Source organism: Hyperolius riggenbachi, chromosome 12, assembly GCF_040937935.1.
Source record: "Hyperolius riggenbachi isolate aHypRig1 chromosome 12, aHypRig1.pri, whole genome shotgun sequence".
Lineage (NCBI taxonomy): Eukaryota > Metazoa > Chordata > Amphibia > Anura > Hyperoliidae > Hyperolius > Hyperolius riggenbachi.
Window position 1 is genome coordinate 136,305,956 of NC_090657.1, and position 20,119 is coordinate 136,326,074.

At 45.7% G+C, this 20,119-nt stretch overlaps 1 protein-coding gene across 3 annotated transcripts in view; it reads right to left on the reverse strand.

Annotated features, from left to right (window-relative positions):
• The window catches only part of CD40 (CD40 molecule), a 225,751-nt gene that overhangs the window by 58,757 nt on the left and 146,875 nt on the right, over nt 1–20,119 (reverse strand). For all 3 annotated transcript variants that reach the window (XM_068264000.1, XM_068264001.1, XM_068263999.1), the window contains one exon: nt 2,949–3,042. In XM_068264000.1, coding sequence (XP_068120101.1) covers nt 2,949–3,042 — 94 coding nt within the window. The remainder of the gene's footprint in view (nt 1–2,948; nt 3,043–20,119) is intronic.

Below are 20,119 nucleotides of genomic sequence, written 5' to 3' on the forward strand. Positions count from 1 at the left end.
AGAAGTGAGCCAACCACTGCCTCTCCTTTTAAAACTGTTTTTATTTTATCATTTTGGGTGTCTGCACCCTCCATTTAATACTGTTTTACACCTCTTTTGGGGTGTTGTTTTTAGTTAAGTCCCCTTTGGCGCTGACCTAATCCTCAGGAGTGCAACCAGTAAGGATCCTCACATACCTGAACGAGCATCATGGTATTTGCAACTTATTGTAACCAGAAAAGTGTGAGTAATCCTCTTTACCTAAAACTCTTTTGGTACTTAGACATACAGTATTTCACCATTGGTCATCTTTGTGTTTTTTCATTCCTTGCAATCTTCAGGTTGTCCTCCTTCAGCTCTTAGCGGCATCTGACCAACCCCCAAGCGTATTGTGCTCCTTCTCAACCTGTCCACCGAAAGTCAATATATATTATATGTCACATGTTGTTCCTCCTTCCCCTCCATAGCTACAAACATGTTCTTAGCCTCTAGACTATCAATGCATCTGAATAGCACTTGTCTCCAAACTGTCACTTTAGGGATTGAGTCTCGATCCCTGCAACTGAGACAGAGTTACATTTTTTACAAGGCTCTAGTCCTGGTTGACTGATAAGCGGGCACTTGTGCCTGGTGATGTGCCTGGATATATATGTGGTTTTTTTTTCTTGTTACTGACCCTTGTGGCCAGGGTTTTAATCCAGTGCACTCCCTCCTTCCCCTGTCTGTGTTTATTTGTTAGCATGCACACAGCTTACTGTATGCTGGCGTATGTGCATGGTGCGCATGGATACATTACGTAAGCTCCCTTGTGCAATTGGTATGATGCGCTATCTGTCCCAGGAGAACACATCAGGATGTGCTCCTAATCCCTATATAGGTTTGATGCAATGAATGTTTGCATGGCTGCACTATGCATGTTACAGGGCCAGAGTTAGGACACCTACGATTACCTGGGTGCTCTTGCGCAGTGTAGGTGACTAAGCAATAAAATACATTCTTTTGTGAACTAAGATCCCGGCTTTTAACTTCGCTGTAGGGATAACAGTGGTGCTTGGATGAGTGAATCTGCAAATGCATTTGTTTGAATATTTGCATGCGAGTGTTATTCATTTTTTTGGGCCACACCCCCTTTAGCACCTTCCTTTCCTTAATAACTTATTTAAATTTCCTAACTAGAGGTGATGTTCTTGGATATACAGGAACTTCTAAAAAAATTAGCATACTGTGATAAAGTTCATTATTTTCTGTAATGTACTGATAAACATTAGACTTTCATATATTTTAGATTCAAATACACACAACTGAAGTAGTTCAAGCCTTTTATTGTTTTAATATTGATGATTTGGGCATACAGCTCATGAAAACCCCAAATTCCTATCTCAAAAAATTAGCATATTTCATCCGACCAATAAAAGAAAAGTGTTTTTAAAACAAAAAAAGTCAACCTTCAAATAATTATGTTCAGTTATGCACTCAATACTTGGTCGGGAATCCTTTTGCAGAAATGACTGCTTCAATGCGGCGTGGCATGGAGGCAATCAGCCTGTGGCACTGCTCAGGTGTTATGGAGGCCCAGGATGCTTCGATAGCGGCCTTAAGCGCATCCAGAGTGTTGGGTCTTGCGTCTCTCAACTTTCTCTTCACAATATCCCACAGATTCTCTATGGGGTTCAGGTCAGGAGAGTTGGCCGGCCAATTGAGCACAGTAATACCATGGTCAGTAAACCATTTACCAGTGGTTTTGGCACTGTGAGCAGGTGCCAGGTCGTGCTGAAAAATGAAATCTTCATCTCCATAAAGCTTTTCAGCAGATGGAAGCATGAAGTGCTCCAAAATCTCCTGATAGCTAGCTGCATTGACCCTGCCCTTGATAAAACACAGTGGACCAACACCAGCAGCTGACATGGCATCCCAGACCATCACTGACTGTGGGTACTTGACACTGGACTTCAGGCATTTTGGCATTTCCCTTTTGCCCAGTCTTCCTCCAGACCTTGATTTCCGAATGACATGTAAAAGTTGCTTTCATCCGAATAAAGTACTTTGGACCACTGAGCAACAGTCCAGTGGTGCTTCTCTGTAGCCCAAGTCAGGCGCTTCTGCCGCTGTTTCTGGTTCAAAAGTGGGTTCATGCTTCCATCTGCTGAAAAGCTTTATGGAGATGAAGATTTCATTTTTCAGCACGACCTGGCACCTGCTCACAGTGCCAAAACCACTGGTAAATGGTTTACTGACCATGGTATTACTGTGCTCAATTGGCCTGCCAACTCTCCTGACCTGAACCCCATAGAGAATCTGTGGGATATTGTGAAGAGAAAGTTGAGAGACGCAAGACCCAACACTCTGGATGAGCTTAAGGCCGCTATCGAAGCATCCTGGGCCTCCATAACACCTGAGCAGTGCCACAGGCTGATTGCCTCCATGCCACGCCGCATTGAAGCAGTCATTTCTGCAAAAGGATTCCCGACCAAGTATTGAAGCATAACTGAACATAACTATTTGAAGGTTGACTTTTTTTGTTGTAAAAACACTTTTCTTTTATTGGTCGGATGAAATATGCTAATTTTTTGAGATAGGAATTTTGGGTTTTCATGAGCTGTATGCCAAAATCATCAATATTAAAACAATAAAAGGTTTGAACTACTTCAGTTGTGTGTATTTGAATCAAAAATATATGAAAGTCTAATGTTTATCAGTACATTACAGAAAATAATGAACTTTATCACAGTATGCTAATTTTTTGAGAAGATCCTGTATATGTGTTTTTTTTTTCCTTGATAAGTGGCACTTCCCTTTTACCATTTTATCAAGAAAACGATAAAAAGTTAAACCTTTTTTTCAATGTAAACAATTTTAATATGCGCTGTGCTATGACATCCAGCTAAACATATGTTCTTTCAATCTTAATTTCAGGTCCAGTTTAAAAACTTAGTTGCATGGTGTGACATATCTTTATGTGCATTTCTTACCTCTGCCATTTTATACAAGCTTCTGTGTCAGATGTAACATTAGAAAAAGTTCCCTCTGGGCATGGTGCGCACTGGGTGTCTGAAAACCTGTTGGCTGTAGAAAACAAGAGCACTTTAGACACTTTTAAAGTTTAACAGGTTGCTGCAAAGGTTTTGGCAAGTACAAATGTTATTGTAGTATTATTATTGTATTAAGTATTTTTGTAGAAACAAGACAATTTTGATTTCAAGTTTCTTTAATGGAGTACCCTTACGGGAGGTCATAGAGAACCGTAACCACTAAAGATGCCCATACATGGTACAATTTTTCTTTTTTTTCTTCGATTAGATAATTTAGTTTGATTGTTCTATTAGATCGAATATAAAGATTTTCCCAACATGTCTGATCTGATTTTTATAGAAAAAAATGGATAATCGTTCGTTTTTCTTGTTAAAAAAAGGATTCTTTTCAACTTTCATTCGATTCGATCATTTTGGTTGAAAAAACAGGAAAATCGAACGTTTTTATTGTACCGTGTATGGGTACTATAAGATTGTGTGTTGGCAATTAATCTGGATTAGCTGTAAGGGTGAAACTGGTAATAACAAAGCTTGGGGTTTGGGCAAAACAAATCTGTGCTGAATTTAATGATAGCAGTAAGGCGATGACACAATCCCTGAACATTATAGATAGTTACGTAAGCAAAATTATGCAGCATTGCCATGGCTGTAAGCAAGAAGTTCAGAAGGTGTTGAAAATCATAAATGAATGCAGACTGAATCAAAAAGATATTGTTAAATAATTTGCAATTAAAATATGCATAGTTATTTATGTTATTGCTAACAGTTTATAATTGTTTGTTTTCTGTTCAGTCTTCCCAGAACATAAATCCCAAACTCCATAAATATATAAAAAACCCACAATTGGACAATCACTGACCAATTTTACCTTCTAGACATATGAGGGTCAACCAATATTGAATTCTATTAGCTATGAGCAGATTGTGTAGGAGGTAAACCATCATACTACATGGAGATAGTAAAATTGTTCATAGATTGGCCAATCATAACTAAGGTCTCGTTCACATTGCATTCCGTTCGCGTGGCCGCCCGAGTTTTGTCATTTTTTTTTTTTATTCCTGCGATTACCTGCGTGGTTTTTTTATACTATTTTCTATTCGGTTTTGCAGAGCGATTGCGGTTTTTTACTTCCTGACGTCTGTCAGGAAGTAGTGTTGGGCGAACAGTGTTCGCCACTGTTCGGGTTCTGCAGAACATCACCCTGTTCGGGTGATGTTCGAGTTCGGCCGAACACCTGATGGTGTTCGGCCAAACCGTTCGGCCGCATGGCCGAACGTTCCCCGAACGTTCGGCTAGCACTGTGATTGGCCGAACGGGTCACGTGGTTCGGACCCGAACGCGCTCTGATTGGCCGAACTGTCACGTGGTTCGGGTAAATAAATACCCGAACCACGTCATATCTCCGCCATTTGTCTGTGGGTTTAGCTTTGGGTAGGCAGGCAGGGTAGTTCGCGCTCCAGCCACGCTAGCCAGGGTCCCCCCAGTCATTGTGTCGCTGCTGGGAATAGTAGTACACCGCTAGCTCAGCCACACTATATAGCATTCTGTTTACTGCCACTCTGTGTCTGTTGGGAATAGTAGTACACCGCTCACCCGCCACTGTATAGCATTGTGCTCTGTGTCACTGCTGGGAATAGTGGTACACCGCTCACCCGCCACTGTATAGCATTGTGCTCTGTGTCGCTGCTGGGAATAGTGGTACACCGCTCAGCCACACTATATAGCATTCTGTTTACTGTTCTGTGTCTGCTGGGGATAGTAGTACACCGCTCGCTCAGCCACACAATATAGCATTCTGTTTACTGCCACTCTGTGTACCTCGCTCAGCCACACTATATAGCATTCTGTTTACTGCCACTCTGTGTCTGCTGGGAATAGTAGTACACCGCTCGCTCAGCCACACTATATAGCATTCTGTTTACTGCCACTCTGTGTCTGCTGGGAACAGTAGTACACCGCTCGCTCAGCCACACTATATAGCATTCTGTTTACTGCCACTCTGTGTACCTCGCTCAGCCACACTATATAGCATTCTGTTTACTGCCACTCTGTGTCTGCTGGGAATAGTAGTACACCGCTCGCTCAGCCACACTATATAGCATTCTGTTTACTGCCACTCTGTGTCTGCTGGGAACAGTAGTACACCGCTCGCTCAGCCACACTATATAGCATTCTGTTTACTGCCACTCTGTGTACCTCGCTCAGCCACAGTATATAGCATTGTGTTTACTGCCACTTTGTGTCTGCTGGGAATAGTAGTACACCGCTCGCTCAGCCACACTATATAGCATTCTGTTTACTGCCACTCTGTGTCTGCTGGGAACAGTAGTACACCGCTCGCTCAGCCACACTATATAGCATTCTGTTTACTGCCACTCTGTGTACCTCGCTCAGCCACAGTATATAGCATTGTGTTTACTGCCACTTTGTGTCTGCTGGGAATAGTAGTACACCACTCGCTCAGCCACACTATATAGCATTCTGTTTACTTCCACTCTGTGTACCTCGCTCAGCCACACTATATAGCATTCTGTTTACTGCCACTCTGTGTCTGCTGGGAATAGTAGTACACCGCTCACTCAGCCACACTATATAGCATTCTGTTTACTGCCACTCTGTGTCTGCTGGGAACAGTAGTACACAGCTCGCTCAGCCACACTATATAGCATTCTGTTTACTGCCACTCTGTGTACCTCGCTCAGCCACAGTATATAGCATTGTGTTTACTGCCACTTTGTGTCTGCTGGGAATAGTAGTACACCGCTCGCTCAGCCACACTATATAGCATTCTGTTTACTGCCACTCTGTGTCTGCTGGGAACAGTAGTACACCGCTCGCTCAGCCACACTATATAGCATTCTGTTTACTGCCACTCCGTGTACCTTGCTCAGCCACACTATATAGCATTGTGTTTACTGCCACTCTGTGCCTGCTGGGAACAGTAGTACACCGCTCACCCGCCACTGTATAGCATTGTGCTCTGTGTCGCTGCTGGGAATAGTGGTACACCGCTCACCCGCCACTGTATAGCATTGTGCTCTGTGTCGCTACTGGGAATAGTGGTACACCGCTCACCCACCACTGTATAGCATTTCTGTACTGCCACTGTACTGCTGCCAGTCAGCGTGTACTTTAAGGATAAGTGAAATGAGGAAGAAATCCGGTGAAAGAGGGAGGGGCAAGGGAAGAGGTGTTTCCCCTCACGGTTCACGTACAGGCCACAGGGGAGCACGCAAGAAAACCCACTCAATACCGCCCATGTTGTCCAGGACAACAACCCTCACAAATCCAAAAGAACAGGACCAGATAATTACTTGGATGACCTCTCAAGCGTCCAGCAGTGGGTTAAGCAGCACCAGCACATCATGCACGAGGTCCGAGTCCTCAGCCAGTTACAAGGAGCCAGTGGGCACAAAGCTGACACAACGGGCAGCGACACCACGCACACAACTGCCAGATAACCAGTCCGATGAATTACCTCAGGACACAATGGGGTATTCGCAGGAGCTATTCCCAGTCCAACAAACTTCCACCTTTCAAAGGTCAATGGAGGAACAGCCAGAAATGTTGTGCCCGGATTCACAACCATTAACTGTGGGAAATGCACCGCGCACTGAAATACAAGGCGAGTCCGAGGAGGACTCGGAAACCCAAATCCCAGAGCAAGTTGGGCAGGAGGGGTTGCAATTGCAGGAGGTTGGCCGACAAGATCTGGAAGACGACGTTGGCGTGAGCTGCGCAGAGGTTGTTCTGGGGAGCTCTACTCCACGGCGGCGGCCCCCCACAATGACATATGACGAGTTTCAGGAGATGGAAGAGGAGGGTATGGACAATGTGGACAGAGACCCAGATTTTGTTTGTGAACGAGAACATCGCCGTCGTAGCAGCAGCACAGATGAGTCTGTTGAAGAACCCACTGCTGCACGAGTTCGCCTTGTGCCACAAGGTAGGCGGCGCGCAATTTCAGGCACCACAAGCGTGGAAGTTCAAGTGAGAGGCAAAAGAGGCGCAAACAGAAATCGCCAGCAAGGCAGGTACTCCAAAGTCTGGGCTTTCTTTGAAGACTGCACTGAGGATGGTACTATGGCGATTTGCAAGGTGTGCAAGACCCGCCTGAGCAGGGGGAAAAGTATTAACAACCTCTCCACCACCAGCATGAGCCGCCACATGCTATCCAAACATCCCACTCTGTGGGCAAACGCGGCAGGACAGGGTACCAGCAACACTGCCTCCCTTGGGGTCACCAGACTCACCACCAGACCCGCCTCAGCAGCAGCAGTAGCCCAGCCATTGCGTGGTTCACAACATTCACAAACATCAGACGACGCTGACACTGTCACTTTCCGGAGTAGTGCTCTTGAGGTCTCCCAGTGTTCATCAAACACAACAACCAACAGCCCTTCAGTGTGCAGCCCTACGATTCAGTTGTCTGTCTCGGAGATGTTTGATCGCAAGAGGAAATTGCCAGCAAATGACCCCCGGGCCGTGGCAGTAACAGCCAGCATAGCCAAGCTTCTGGCCTGCGAAATGCTGCCATATCGAGTGGTGGAGACAAACAGCTTCAAGGGCATGATGTCAGTGGCCATCCCACGTTACGTGGTTCCCAGCCGCTACCACTTTGCGCGCTCTGCAGTGCCTGAGTTGCATGAGCACGTGGTCAGCAAAATAACCTGAAGCTTGAAGAATGCCGTTGCCTGCAAGGTTCACCTCACCACTGACACCTGGACGAGTGCGTTCGGCCAGGGTCGATACATCTCCCTTACCGCGCACTGGGTGAACCTTGTGAAGCCTGGCAGCGATTCCTCACCTGCTACGGCGCGGGTGTTGCCCACGCCGCAAACAGCTGCACCGCCGTCCCTCCCACTGGATAACAACAGCAGCACCTACCTCTCTGACTCCTTCTCCTCCAACGCATCTCAAAGCTGTACCTCATCCGGAAACGCTAACCCAGCAGCAGTAGGATCGTGGAAGCAGTGCAGCACAGCTGTTGGCATGCGTCAGCAAGCGTTGCTGAAGCTGATCTGCCTTGGGGATAAGCAGCACACAGGGGAGGAAATTTGGAGGGGAATAAAGGAACAGATGGATTTGTGGCTGGCACCGCTGGACCTGAAACCGGGCATGGTTGTGTGTGATAATGGGAGTAATCTCATTCGCGCTGTAAGGTTGGCTAAGCTGACACACATCCCTTGCCTGGCGCACGTGATGAACCTAGTAGTTCAGCGGTTCCTGAGGACATACCCAGGCGTGGCCGATCTTCTGTTGAAGGTGCGACGAGTGGCCAAACATTGCAGAAATTCCAGTACTGCTTCGGGGGCACTCGCCAAGATGCAGGAGCGCTTCAATCTCCCCCACCATTGCTTGCTGTGTGATGTCCCTACGCGCTGGAATTCTACGCTGCACATGCTAGCCCGCTTTTGCGAGCAGAAGAGTGCAGTGGTCCAGTACATGACGGCGCAGTACCGAGGCGCATCCGGACAGCTGCCAAGCTTCTGTGGATCCGATTGGGCCAACATGTTGGACCTCTGCCAAGTCCTCCAAAATTTTGAGCAATCCACGTTGCTTGTGAGCAGTGACAACTCTTCAGTCAGCATTACCATACCACTGCTGTATTTACTGAAGAGGTCAATGTTGAAAATCAAGGAAACAGCTGTCATGATGCAACTGGGGGAATCTGAAGGAGAAAACGATCAGCGTGATGGTACCAACATCAGGCCATCCGCATCAGGAAACGCTGGCCCCAGCAGCTATGACGAAGAAGAGGAGGAGGAACAGCTGGAGTTGGAGCAGGAATTTCCTGCCACCACTGACGAGGGCCAGAGCGGTGCACGTTGGACTTCCACAATTCAGCGCGAATGGTCAGCAGAATCAGACCAGGAAGAAGGTGACGACTATGATGCATCACAACAACTATCACAACGCTCACAAGAGGATGATGAGGATTCTGGCAGGACTCTGGCTCAATTCATGCTAGACTGCATTGAACGCGACCCACGCATTGTGCGCATTCTGGACAACACCAATTACTGGGTTTATACCCTTCTGGATCCACGGTACAAACACAATGTTCCAAAACTGCTTGAAGAAAGAGTCAGACAGGTCAAAATGGAAGAATACCAGCAGGCCCTTGTGGAGACTTTAGAGAGGAGATTGACATCCTCCCCCTCCTCTAGCCAGTTGTACGCCGACAGACTGATTTCCGCAAACCCAGGACGACCAGGAGGGCAGCAAACAACACAAGCCGCAGCTAGTGCCCAAAAGGGAATGGTATCAGCAGTGTCCTTGGAGTGGGAAAATTTGTTGACACCCATGCAGCAGCAGCCCACAGAACAGCAAGCGTGCACATCCACCTCCAACACCGATCGCCTGGAGAAGATGGTCAAGGACTACATGTCAGATGGCGTAGCTGTGTTGAACAATCCATCTGCACCCTTCAACTATTGGGTATTGAAGCTAGACACCTGGCACGAACTGGCAATGTACGCAATAGAGGTGCTGGCTTGCCCGGCAGCCAGCGTTATGTCGGAACGCTGTTTCAGTGCTGCCGGAGGCATCGTCACAGATCGGCGTATCCGCCTCTCCACAGAAAATGCAGACCGTCTGACTCAAATTAAAATGAATCAATCCTGGATTGGAAACGACTACGCAACACTCCTGGACCCCAACCAAGTAACATGAACAATGACCATCTGTGATGGGTTAGCGTTTCCGGTCCCTGTTTATTGAACCTCTCATCTTTATTACATTTATGACTGCATGGCGGCAAAAAGCATTGCTATATCCGCACGCTATTTGTCCTCATGCAAGGCCTGGGATGCTGTGTCTCAAAAAGCGTGGCCTTCTCCTCCTGCGGCTCCTCCTGTTCCCTCACGTGTGCTGCTGCTGGGTTAGCGTTTCCGGTCCCTGTTTATTGAACCTCTCATCTTTATTACATTTATGACTGCATGGCGGCAAAAAGCATTGCTATATCCGCACGCTATTTGTCCTCATGCAAGGCCTGGGATGCTGTGTCTCAAAAAGCGTGGCCTTCTCCTCCTGCGGCTCCTCCAGTTCCCTCACGTGTGCTGCTGCTGCTGCTGCTGCTGGGTTAGCGTTTCCGGTCCCTGTTTATTGAACCTCTCATCTTTATTACATTTATGACTGCATGGCGGCAAAAAGCATTGCTATATCCGCACGCTATTTGTCCTCATGCAAGGCCTGGGATGCTGTGTCTCAAAAAGCGTGGCATTCTCCTCCTGCGCCTCCTCCTGTTCCATCACGTGTGCTGCTGCTGCTGGGTTAGCGTTTCCGGTCCCTGTTTATTGAACCTCTCATCTTTATTACATTTATGACTGCATGGCGGCAAAAAGCATTGCTATCCGCACGCTTCTTGTCCTCATGCAAGGCCTGGGTTGTGTCTCAAAGCGTGGCCTTCTCCTCCTGCGCCGCCCTCCTCCTGTTCCATCACGTGTGCTGCTGCTGGGTTAGCGTTACGGTTACCGGTCCTTTTTCCTGGAACCTCTTCTCTGTATTACATTTATGACTGCATGGCGACAAAAAGCATGTTACCTGTGCAAAGAAACATGACATTTTCCGCATTTAAAAGACAGTTTTTCCTTTAAAACTTTACAATCAATTTTCTCAAAAACTATAAGCTCTTTTTCAAATATTTTTTTTTCCTCTTGTACCCACTCCCAAGGTGCACATACCCTGCAAATTGTATTTTTTTTATAATTGGGGTATGTATCATGTAAGGAAGCTTTACAAAGCACGAAAGTTCGGGTCCCCATTGACTTCCATTATGTTCGGAGTTTGGCGCGAACACCCGAACATCGCGGCGATGTTCGGTGAACGTTCGCGAACCCGAAGGTGTTCGCCCAACACTATCAGGAAGTGAACTTTTTGAACCGGAAAAGAATAAATATAATGCTGCGATAAAGCGATTTTGTAAGCGTTTTGCGTTTTTTCTATACCTTCCATTGGGGCGGACTGGTCCGCGCTCTGCTTTGCTGTTCGTCCAGCGCACGACCCGTGCTGATATGAACCTTCTCATAGACATTCATTGCACAAGCGTTGTGGGCCTTTTTAAAAAGCGCACGCAGGTGAAAAAAGGCCGAAAATGCCTGCAGTGTTAACGAGCCCTAAAAGTGCGTACCAGGCTTTAGATTCCCTATTGTGACAAGGTCCCTCACATCCTGTAGGTAGAGATTGTGTAAACCTCTTTAAAACGGTTCTGTGAAGTCCTGCAATAAACAAAAACAGACACTTACCTGGGGCTTCTATCAGTCCCCGGTAGCTGTCATGTCCCGCACCGTTCTGCGCCGATCACCCGTTCCCTGCCGCCAGCACCAGTCAATTATTCATCTAACAAGACTAATAATGCGCGCTCCCACTCGCGTCTCTGGGAGCTTACTGCGCAGGTGCAGTACAAGGTTTTCTTGTACTGTGCCTGCGCAGTAAGTTCCCGGAGACGCGAGCAGGAGCGCAAGTGGCCGTGCAGACGCGTGACGCGCGTAATTTGACCGGGACCGGCGGCGGGGAACGAGTGATCAGAGGAGGATGGCGCAAATTATTTGCATCTTGTTTGACCACCTCTAATTATAAAGTATCTGCATAAGTTTCCTCTGGGCACTGTATTTTGATATGGTACTGCCCTGCATACAATATGTAAAAGAGACTCTGAAGCGAGTCTACATTGACTTTTTTAACATGCAGCCATGTAAAGAACTATAACCCATGCTAAATCGCCACTATCCCGCGGCAAAACGAGGGGTTTATACCCCCCAAATCCCCTCTCCTACCTCCAGGGAGCGCTTCCTGATGAGGCAGAGCTTATGGCTGTAGCTATGCCTCTCAACGGGTCAATCCCCGCTGATTGCCGCCTCTCCCCGCCCCTCTCAATCTTCCTTCACAGAGAGGAGCGGAGAGGAGGCGGAGATCCGCGCGGCGATTGACGCGCATGGAGGCAGATCTAGAGCTGAAAGCTCTGCCTCCAGGAGCAGCAAAAGCCACGACCAAGAAAGTAGTGGATTTTGAAGGGGGGATTTGGGGGGTATAAACCCCTCCTTTTTGCCGCGGGATATCGACGTTTTAGCATGGGTTGTAGTTCTTTACATGGCTGCATGTTAAAATAGTGAAGTTAGACTCGCTTCAGAGTCTCTTTAACAATAAAAGTGCGTGCAAAAAGTAGAAGTAAAGCATATTTTTCATTGATTGTATGCTTCACTGTACCCCACGCAACCTGACTATAACATGAGGTGTTGCTATCCAGATTCGTTCCGTTCCTGTTGTCACAGGCAACGCAACTGCCACTGTGAATGTGGCTTTAGCCCCAAATTGGCTTCAGACTATAATGGACATATGACTATGGTAGGGATTAGAATATAAGCCCCTCTGAAGGACAGCTAGTGATAAGAAGAGCTGTGGAAGATATCTCTTTAAAGGATACCCGAGATGACATGGGACAGTGCCTAGCACACAAATAACTATGCTGTTTCTTTTTTTTTTTTTTCTCTGCCTCAAAAAGTTAAACATCAGGTATGTAAGTGGCAGTTCCTGTCTGAGTCGGGACTGGGTCAGACTACAGTGTGACCCTCACTGTTAAGAAATTATAAAACACTTTCCTAGCATAAAATGGCTTCTGAGAGCAGGAAAGAGATAAAAAGGGTCAATAGTTTCTAGATTTTAGCTTTGGCATACTTCAATGAATGTGTCATTAAGCAAAAACAATAAAACAGTAAAAATTAAAAAGTAGAATTAAATATAAAATAAAACTGTGGACTATCTTAAAAAGTCATTTCAGGAGAAGTAGGATAGATACAATTGCTTATTTATCTACGGTAGTGCACTGGGATCCTTGCAATGCAGGGTCAGGATGTAGACTACATAATAAACACAGAGCAGTGGGTAAATGGAATTTGATTTTGTGGCTGACAATCACATTTTAAGTTAATTGCATTTACTAAGGCGATCTGTTACAGGGTAAAAGCTCTGGGATAAAAGAAAACAGAGGATTTCAGAATCTCTATTCAGTGGACTACTTTGCTCAACACTATTTAACAATGACCAAGTAAAAGAACCTAATAGCATAACTTCCCCATCTACTTTTGCTTAACATTCTGTCATCAGGGAGCAAGCTGCCTAGTTGCTGACAGCAGCCTCCGCTTAGACAGCTAATTGCTTCTGCAGTTTTAATTAAACAGATGAAGTAATTTAACTGATATTTCATTTCATTAATAAGAACATTGCAAGCATGATAAGTTAGGAACATACTTCAAACACAATCTATTTAGGCACCCCTTTTCATTAATAATAATATATAATATATATATATATATCAACACCACAGTCTGTTATGAATTATTGTATACTATTACCTGAAATACATAAAAAAAATTGACTCCAAAGCTGCCACCAGAAGGTCCCGGCTCTGAATGGCGCCGCATTGACTTACATTATATAACGCTATTTAGCGCTATAAGTGTTGACCTCTTGCCGATTACTCCACGGCAATTGTCGTGAACGCGGCGGCAGCCCTAGGACCACTCCTCCCCGATTGGCTTATATGGCTTCCTATGGGGCTTGCAGGAGAGCGCGCGCATCTCCGCTTTGATGAAGGAGCTCCACTCCGCCTTCAGTCTCCCAGCGGCGATCGCAGCTCGGAGACTGTTAGATGGCGAAACCACTGTCTAATAACTAAGTACAGCTCTGCGATCTAAGGCAGCTCTGTACAGGGGACACAGGGGCGATCCGCTGTGGTAGGCTGATTGCGGGAGGGAGGGGAAATTATTTAAAAAATAAATACATATATTATTAATACATATTTACAAAAAAAAATAAAAAAAACACTGGGGGAGCTATATATTTACAAAAAAAAATATACACTGGGGGAGCAATCAGACCCCACCAACAGAAAGCTCTGTTGGTGGGGAGAAAAGGGGAGGGGGAATCACTTGTGTGCAGACATGTGCGGCCCTGCAGTGAGGCCTCAAAGCTGCAGTGGCCTATTTAGTAAAAAATGGCCTAGTCACTAGGGGGCTTAACACTGCGGTCTTTAAGTGGTTAAAAAATGGTGCATGCATGCATGGTGACTAACACTTATAGTGCTAAATAGCGTTATAATCCTCTCTCCTCTGTACATCGTTGTGTGGGAAGAGGAGGGATTTTCTCTCTCATCAGCAGCTCGGAAAGTCTCTGACCTTACCCGTTCATGCCTATTCCTACCATGGGTGTAGCAATCACCCCTGCGACCCCTCCCTCTCCACAACCACTTGTGCAGCCAATTAGCAAAAAAACCTCAGTGTGCAGGAGCATGTGTAATTTTTTCCTGCTTCCAGATGCTGCTTAACAGCAGAACACTCTCTGCTGCCACCCGCCGGCTACCGATCATGTGACCTGCATGGGGTTCGGGGACCAAGGGGGCCCCATGCTACCATTTTTGCAGGGGGGCCCTGTTAAGTCTAGTTATTCCCCTGCCGGCTCCCCCTTCTCTGCGCCAGCTCTGCGCCCGGCTGTGTGTCACCCTTCGCTGCTTCTTGCCCGGCCCTTTTGTGCCCGCTGCGTGCCCAGCGAGGACAGGATTGCTCCGTGCAGGTGAGCCAGGCTCGGGAGGGTAATTAATGATGCCGGGGAGTACATTGAGCATCTCAGGTAGATGAGGCATGCTGGGGCAGACAGGCTGGGGGCACCAGGTGTGATTTATAGTGCATGTCGGGGCTGCATAATGTTCTATATCATTATGTGACCCTAGTTAGTACTATTGCTGCCTGCAGCAGCCCTGCATTTTTTAATGGCGCACAGTTCCACTGATAAATGTATTATAAAACGCAATTTACGCTATTTTTAACTGTACCCCTGACGTAGGTTGGTCAGTCAAAAATTAAAACCACCTATGTAATATTGTGCAGGTCCCATTTGTGCTGCCAAAGAAACTCTGGGTCATATGCAATTAACTTTCTGAGTTTTCTCCAAGGGGATGATTTTTCAGCTTCTTTTTAACCTACCTAGCATTAACGACGAGCCTGATTCATCCCAAAGCAAACTAACTACTATCGTCAAGGACGAGTCAGGCTTGTCCAGTAATACCTATTACTCACCTGCAGCGTCGCTGGTGTGCGCTATCCCTCGCCGGCACTTTGCATCTTCCCTGTGCGTGGATTCCTGTCTGCTAAGCGGTGATTTCCGGCGGCAATCTCCTTTTCTTCTTCCTCCATCCTCTTCCTGGCCCTCAGTGATCGCGTCTCCTGGTGTGTCCCTCTGGTGTGTTTTTTTTTTTTTTTTTTTAAACTGCACAATTCTAATTGTGAAGTAAAATGATAAAATAATAAATGTATTCAAAAAAAGTGCCTAAACTTGGGCGTTAAAGCTGTATTTTTCTGAAAGAAACACATGAAAACGTATCTTATTCTAAATAAATGTCATCGGCTAGCCCTGCATGGCCTATGGCTCTGGAATTGCTCCCTCATTCCCTACTATTAGGCCATACATGTCAAACTCCATCCCGCAGGCCAAATCTTGCCCTCAGAGCCATTAAATTTGGCCCTCAAGGGGTTTCCCCACTTTGCATTATGTTTGGCCCACTCTAGAGCACAAGGGAAGCTATATTGGAGGTGAAGCCCTAGAACACCAGGGAAGCCATATGGGGGAGGAAGGGGTAAAGCACTAAACACTAGGGAACTGTATAGGATTGGGTAGGGGCCACTAGATAGGGAACTGTATAGGGGAGGGAGGACCACTAGACACCAGGGAACTGTATATGTGAGGGAGGAGGACCACTAGACACAAGGGAACTATATAGGAGTTGGAGGGGGGCAATTAGACACCAGGAAACTTTATAAGGTGGCCACTAGACATTGAGGTTGTCCCGCAACTTGGTCCCAGTGTTCAATTTCGGCCCACTTTGTATTTGAGTTTGACACCCCTGTATTAGGCCTACTAAGAGTTATTTTATTTGCCTCAAACCTGAATGAACTATTGTCTACACTGTTTTCAATGAAGGACAAAAGAGAATGCAGTGCACGGCGACCTTGCAGAGTATCATTTAATATGCTTACCACATAACTAGCTGCAAGCTAGCTATAACACACAGAAGAGATTCACGCTGAGTTATTGTGTGCTTATGACTCTTTGCCATCTTTCTAACATGCTAACCTTAAGAAGGCTAGAGATGAGAGAACTTCTTTAGATCTACTCTGCAGGCAATTTGGAAGATGTTGCAAGTTTTCTCAGAGGAAGGATGCCTGGAAGGGATGAGGGGAACTGAGTGGTACCCTGAATCAAACAGAGTATTTAAGTCATAATCCTAATGTAGTTGTGTAGATGAAAGTTGTTCGCTCAACAAAGTCAGTGGTTAGAAAGGCCTGTGTGTTCTCTTAAGTGTTCAATTGCCTGAGACAATAAAGCTCATTCTGACTTAAAAAAATAAAAAGCTTAAATAAATGCTCCATTTTTGGGTTAGAAAAAGAAAGCAGGTATAATTTATTCAATCTGCACACCAGCCGGGCAAAGCTGAACAACAGCTAAAGAACTCCAGACTCTAACGATGATTTACTAAAGCCCTAGGCGAAGTTAGTAGCATACCCCCACCAGTTCTGGTGTGATTGTTTGGCATGATTGTTAGTCTGCAGTGCTGAAGAAGCACAGTGTACATGGGCCTGTGCTCATCACCACAAGCAGCACTGAGGGCACTAACCAAGGTGTTTCACCATCATGTTCGACTCTACTCTCTCTCCCCCTAACAGAGATCAGCTGGAAGTGATGCTGTATGTCTCACTTCTCCCGATTTCGGCAATGATTGTTTCTCTCTCCCCTGGCTTGATTTGATAGAGAGAGAGAGCTAATCACCACAGGAACGAGGAGAGGTGAGACATACTTAAAGCATCACTTCTAATCTCTGGGGGGGGGGGTGCCAAGGAAAGGGGGTTGGATGGATCCTTGACTTTCAAATAATACTTAAAGGGGAGAGATTTACCACTACTACTAGACTAGCAAGGCATGGGGTTGGATCTGCTAGACTACCACAGACTTTCAGAGAATACCTTAGGGTCAGTTTCACACTGCAGATTGGCTGTAGTGGTGCGGCCAAGGGGCTGCACCACCAAAACCAGGCCTTCGGGGATAACTGCGTTAATATGCAGTAATACTCGTCTGGCCTCCAGCCAAGCAGAAAGTGACCCTCACTCACCTCCTGTTGGTGAATCGATGAGGTGCACAGAAGCGTATTGCTAAAATCCACTTCTGTGCATGTGCGACGCGTAAAACTGCAATAGTTCGTTTAAAAACACGTCGCCATAGACTTACATGACTTCCAGTCTGCTGCAGGTTGGTATGCGTCACGTTAGACAGGGCACTTTCGGCGCACTGCAGGCAATGTGAACTCCACCATAGACTTTCACTGCCCTAGCGGTAGGGTGTGGTAAAATGCCGCACCACGCCAGTGTGAAATGGCCCTCAAGAACACTTGAAGTGAGAGGAATATAAAGGCTAACCTATTTATTTCCTTTTAACCACTTCAGGACCACAGTCTTTTCGCCCCTTAAGGACCAGAGCCTTTTTCTCCATTCAGACCACTGCAGCTTTCACGGTTTATTGCTCGGTCATACAACCTACCACCTAAATGAATTTTACCTCCTTTTCTTGTCACTAATACAGCTTTCTTTTGCTGCTATTTGATTGCTGCTGCGAGTTTCAGTTTTTATTATATTCATCAAAAAAGACATGAATTTTGGCAAAAAAATGACTTTTTTAACTTGCTGTGCTGACATTTTTCAAATAAAGTAAAATTTCCTATACATTTGAGCGCGAAAGTTATTCTGCTACATGTCTTTGATAAAAAAAAAACCATTCAGTGTATATTTATTGGATTGGGTAAAAGTTATAGCGTTTACAAACTATGGTGCCAAAAGTGAATTTTCCCATTTTCAAGCATCTCTGACTTTTCTGCGCACCTGTCAGGTTTCATGAGGGGCTAAAATTCCAGGATAGTACAAATACCCCCCAAATGACCCCATTTTGGAAAGAAGACATCCCAAAGTATTCAGTGAGAGGCATGGTGAGTTCATAGAAGATTTTATTTTTTGTCACAAGTTAGCGGAAAATGACACTTTCTGACAAAAAAAAGAAAAAAAAAAAGTTTCCATTTCTTCTAACTTGCGACAAAAAAAAATTAAATCTGCCACAGACTCACTATGCTCCTCTCTGAATACCTTGAAGTGTCTACTTTCCAAAATGGGGTCATTTGTGGGGTGTGTTCACTGTCCTGGCATTTTGGGGGGTGCCTAATTGTAAGCACCCCTGTAAAGCCTAAAGATGCTCATTGGACTTTTGGCCCCTTAGCGCAGTTAGGCTGCAAAAAAGTGCCACACATGTGGTATTGCCGTACTCAGGAGAAGTAGTATAATGTGTTTTGGGGTGTATTTTTACACATACCCATGCTGGGTGGGAGAAATATCTCCGTAAATGACAATTGTTTAATTTTTTTTACACACAATTGTCTATTTATAGAGATATTTCTCCCACTCAGCATGGGTATGTGTAAAAATACACCCCAAAACACATTATACTACTTCTCCTGAGTACGGCGATACCACATGTGTGGCACTTTTTTGCACCCTAACTGCGCTAAGGGGCCCAAAGTTCAATGAGTACCTTTAGGATTTCACAGGTCATTTTGAGAAATTTCGTTTCAAGACTACTCCTCACGGTTTAGGGCCCCTAAAATGCCAGGACAGTATAGGAACCCCACAAATTACCCCATTTTAGAAAGAAGACACCCCAAGGTATTCCGTTAGGAGGATAGTGAGTTCATAGAAAAAAAAATTTTTTTGTCACAAGTTAGCGGAAATTGATTTTAATTGTTTTTTTTTCACAAAGTGTCATTTTCCGCTAACTTGTGACAAAAAATAAAATCTTCTATGAACTCACCATACTCCTAACGGAATACCTTGGGGTGTCTTCTTTCTAAAATGGGGTCATTTGTGGGGTTCCTATACTGCCCTGGCATTTTAGGGGCCCTAAACCGTGAGGAGTAGTCTTGAAACCAAATGTCGCAAAATGACCTGTGAAATCCTAAAGGTACTCATTGGACTTTGGGCCTCTTAGCGCACTTAGGGTGCAAAAAAGTGCCACACATGTGGTACCGCCGTACTCAGGAGAAGTAGTATAATGTGTTTTGGGGTGTATTTTTACACATACCCATGCTGGGTGGGAGAAATATCTCTGTAAATGACAATTGTTTGATTTTTTTTACACACAATTGTCCATTTACAGAGAGATTTCTCCCACCCAGCATGGGTATGTGTAAAAATACACCCCAAAACACAATATACTACTTCTTCTGAGTACGGCGATACCACATGTGTGACACTTTTTTGCAACCTAGGTGCGCTAAGGGGCCTAACGTCCTATTCACAGGTCATTTTGAGGCATTTGGATTCTAGACTACTGCTCACGGTTTAGGGCCCCTAAAATGCCAGGGCAGTATAGGAACCCCACAAGTGACCCCATTTTAGAAAGAAGACACCCCAAGGTATTCTGTTAGGAGTATGGTGAGTTCATAGAAGATTTTTTTTTTTTGTCACAAGTTAGCGGAAAATGACACTTTGTGAAAAAAACAATAAAAATCCAATTTCCGCTAACTTTTGACAAAAAATAAAATCTTCTATGAACTCATCATACACCTGATTGATGGGTGTCTCAGGGGGCGGTTAGAGGGGAAAATAGATGCAATCAATGCACTGGGGAGGTGATCGGAAGGGGGTCTGAGGGGGATCTGAGGGTTTGGCCGAGTGATCAGGAGCCCACACAGGGCAAATTAGAGCCTGATCTGATGGGTAGGTGTGCTAGGGGGTGACAGGAGGTGATTGATGGGTGTCTCAAGGTGTGATTAGAGGGAGGAAATAGATGCAAGCAATGCACTAGCGAGGTGATCAGGGCTGGGGTCTGAGGACGTTCTGAGGTGTGGGCGGGTGATTGGGTGCCCGCAAGGGGGCAGATTAGGGTCTAATCTGATGGGTAACCGTGACAGGTGGTGATAGGGGGTGATTGATGGGTAATTAGTGGGTGTTTAGAGGAGAGAAGAGATGTAAACACTGCACTTGGGAGGTGATCTGCGGGCGATCTATTGGTGTGGGTGGGTG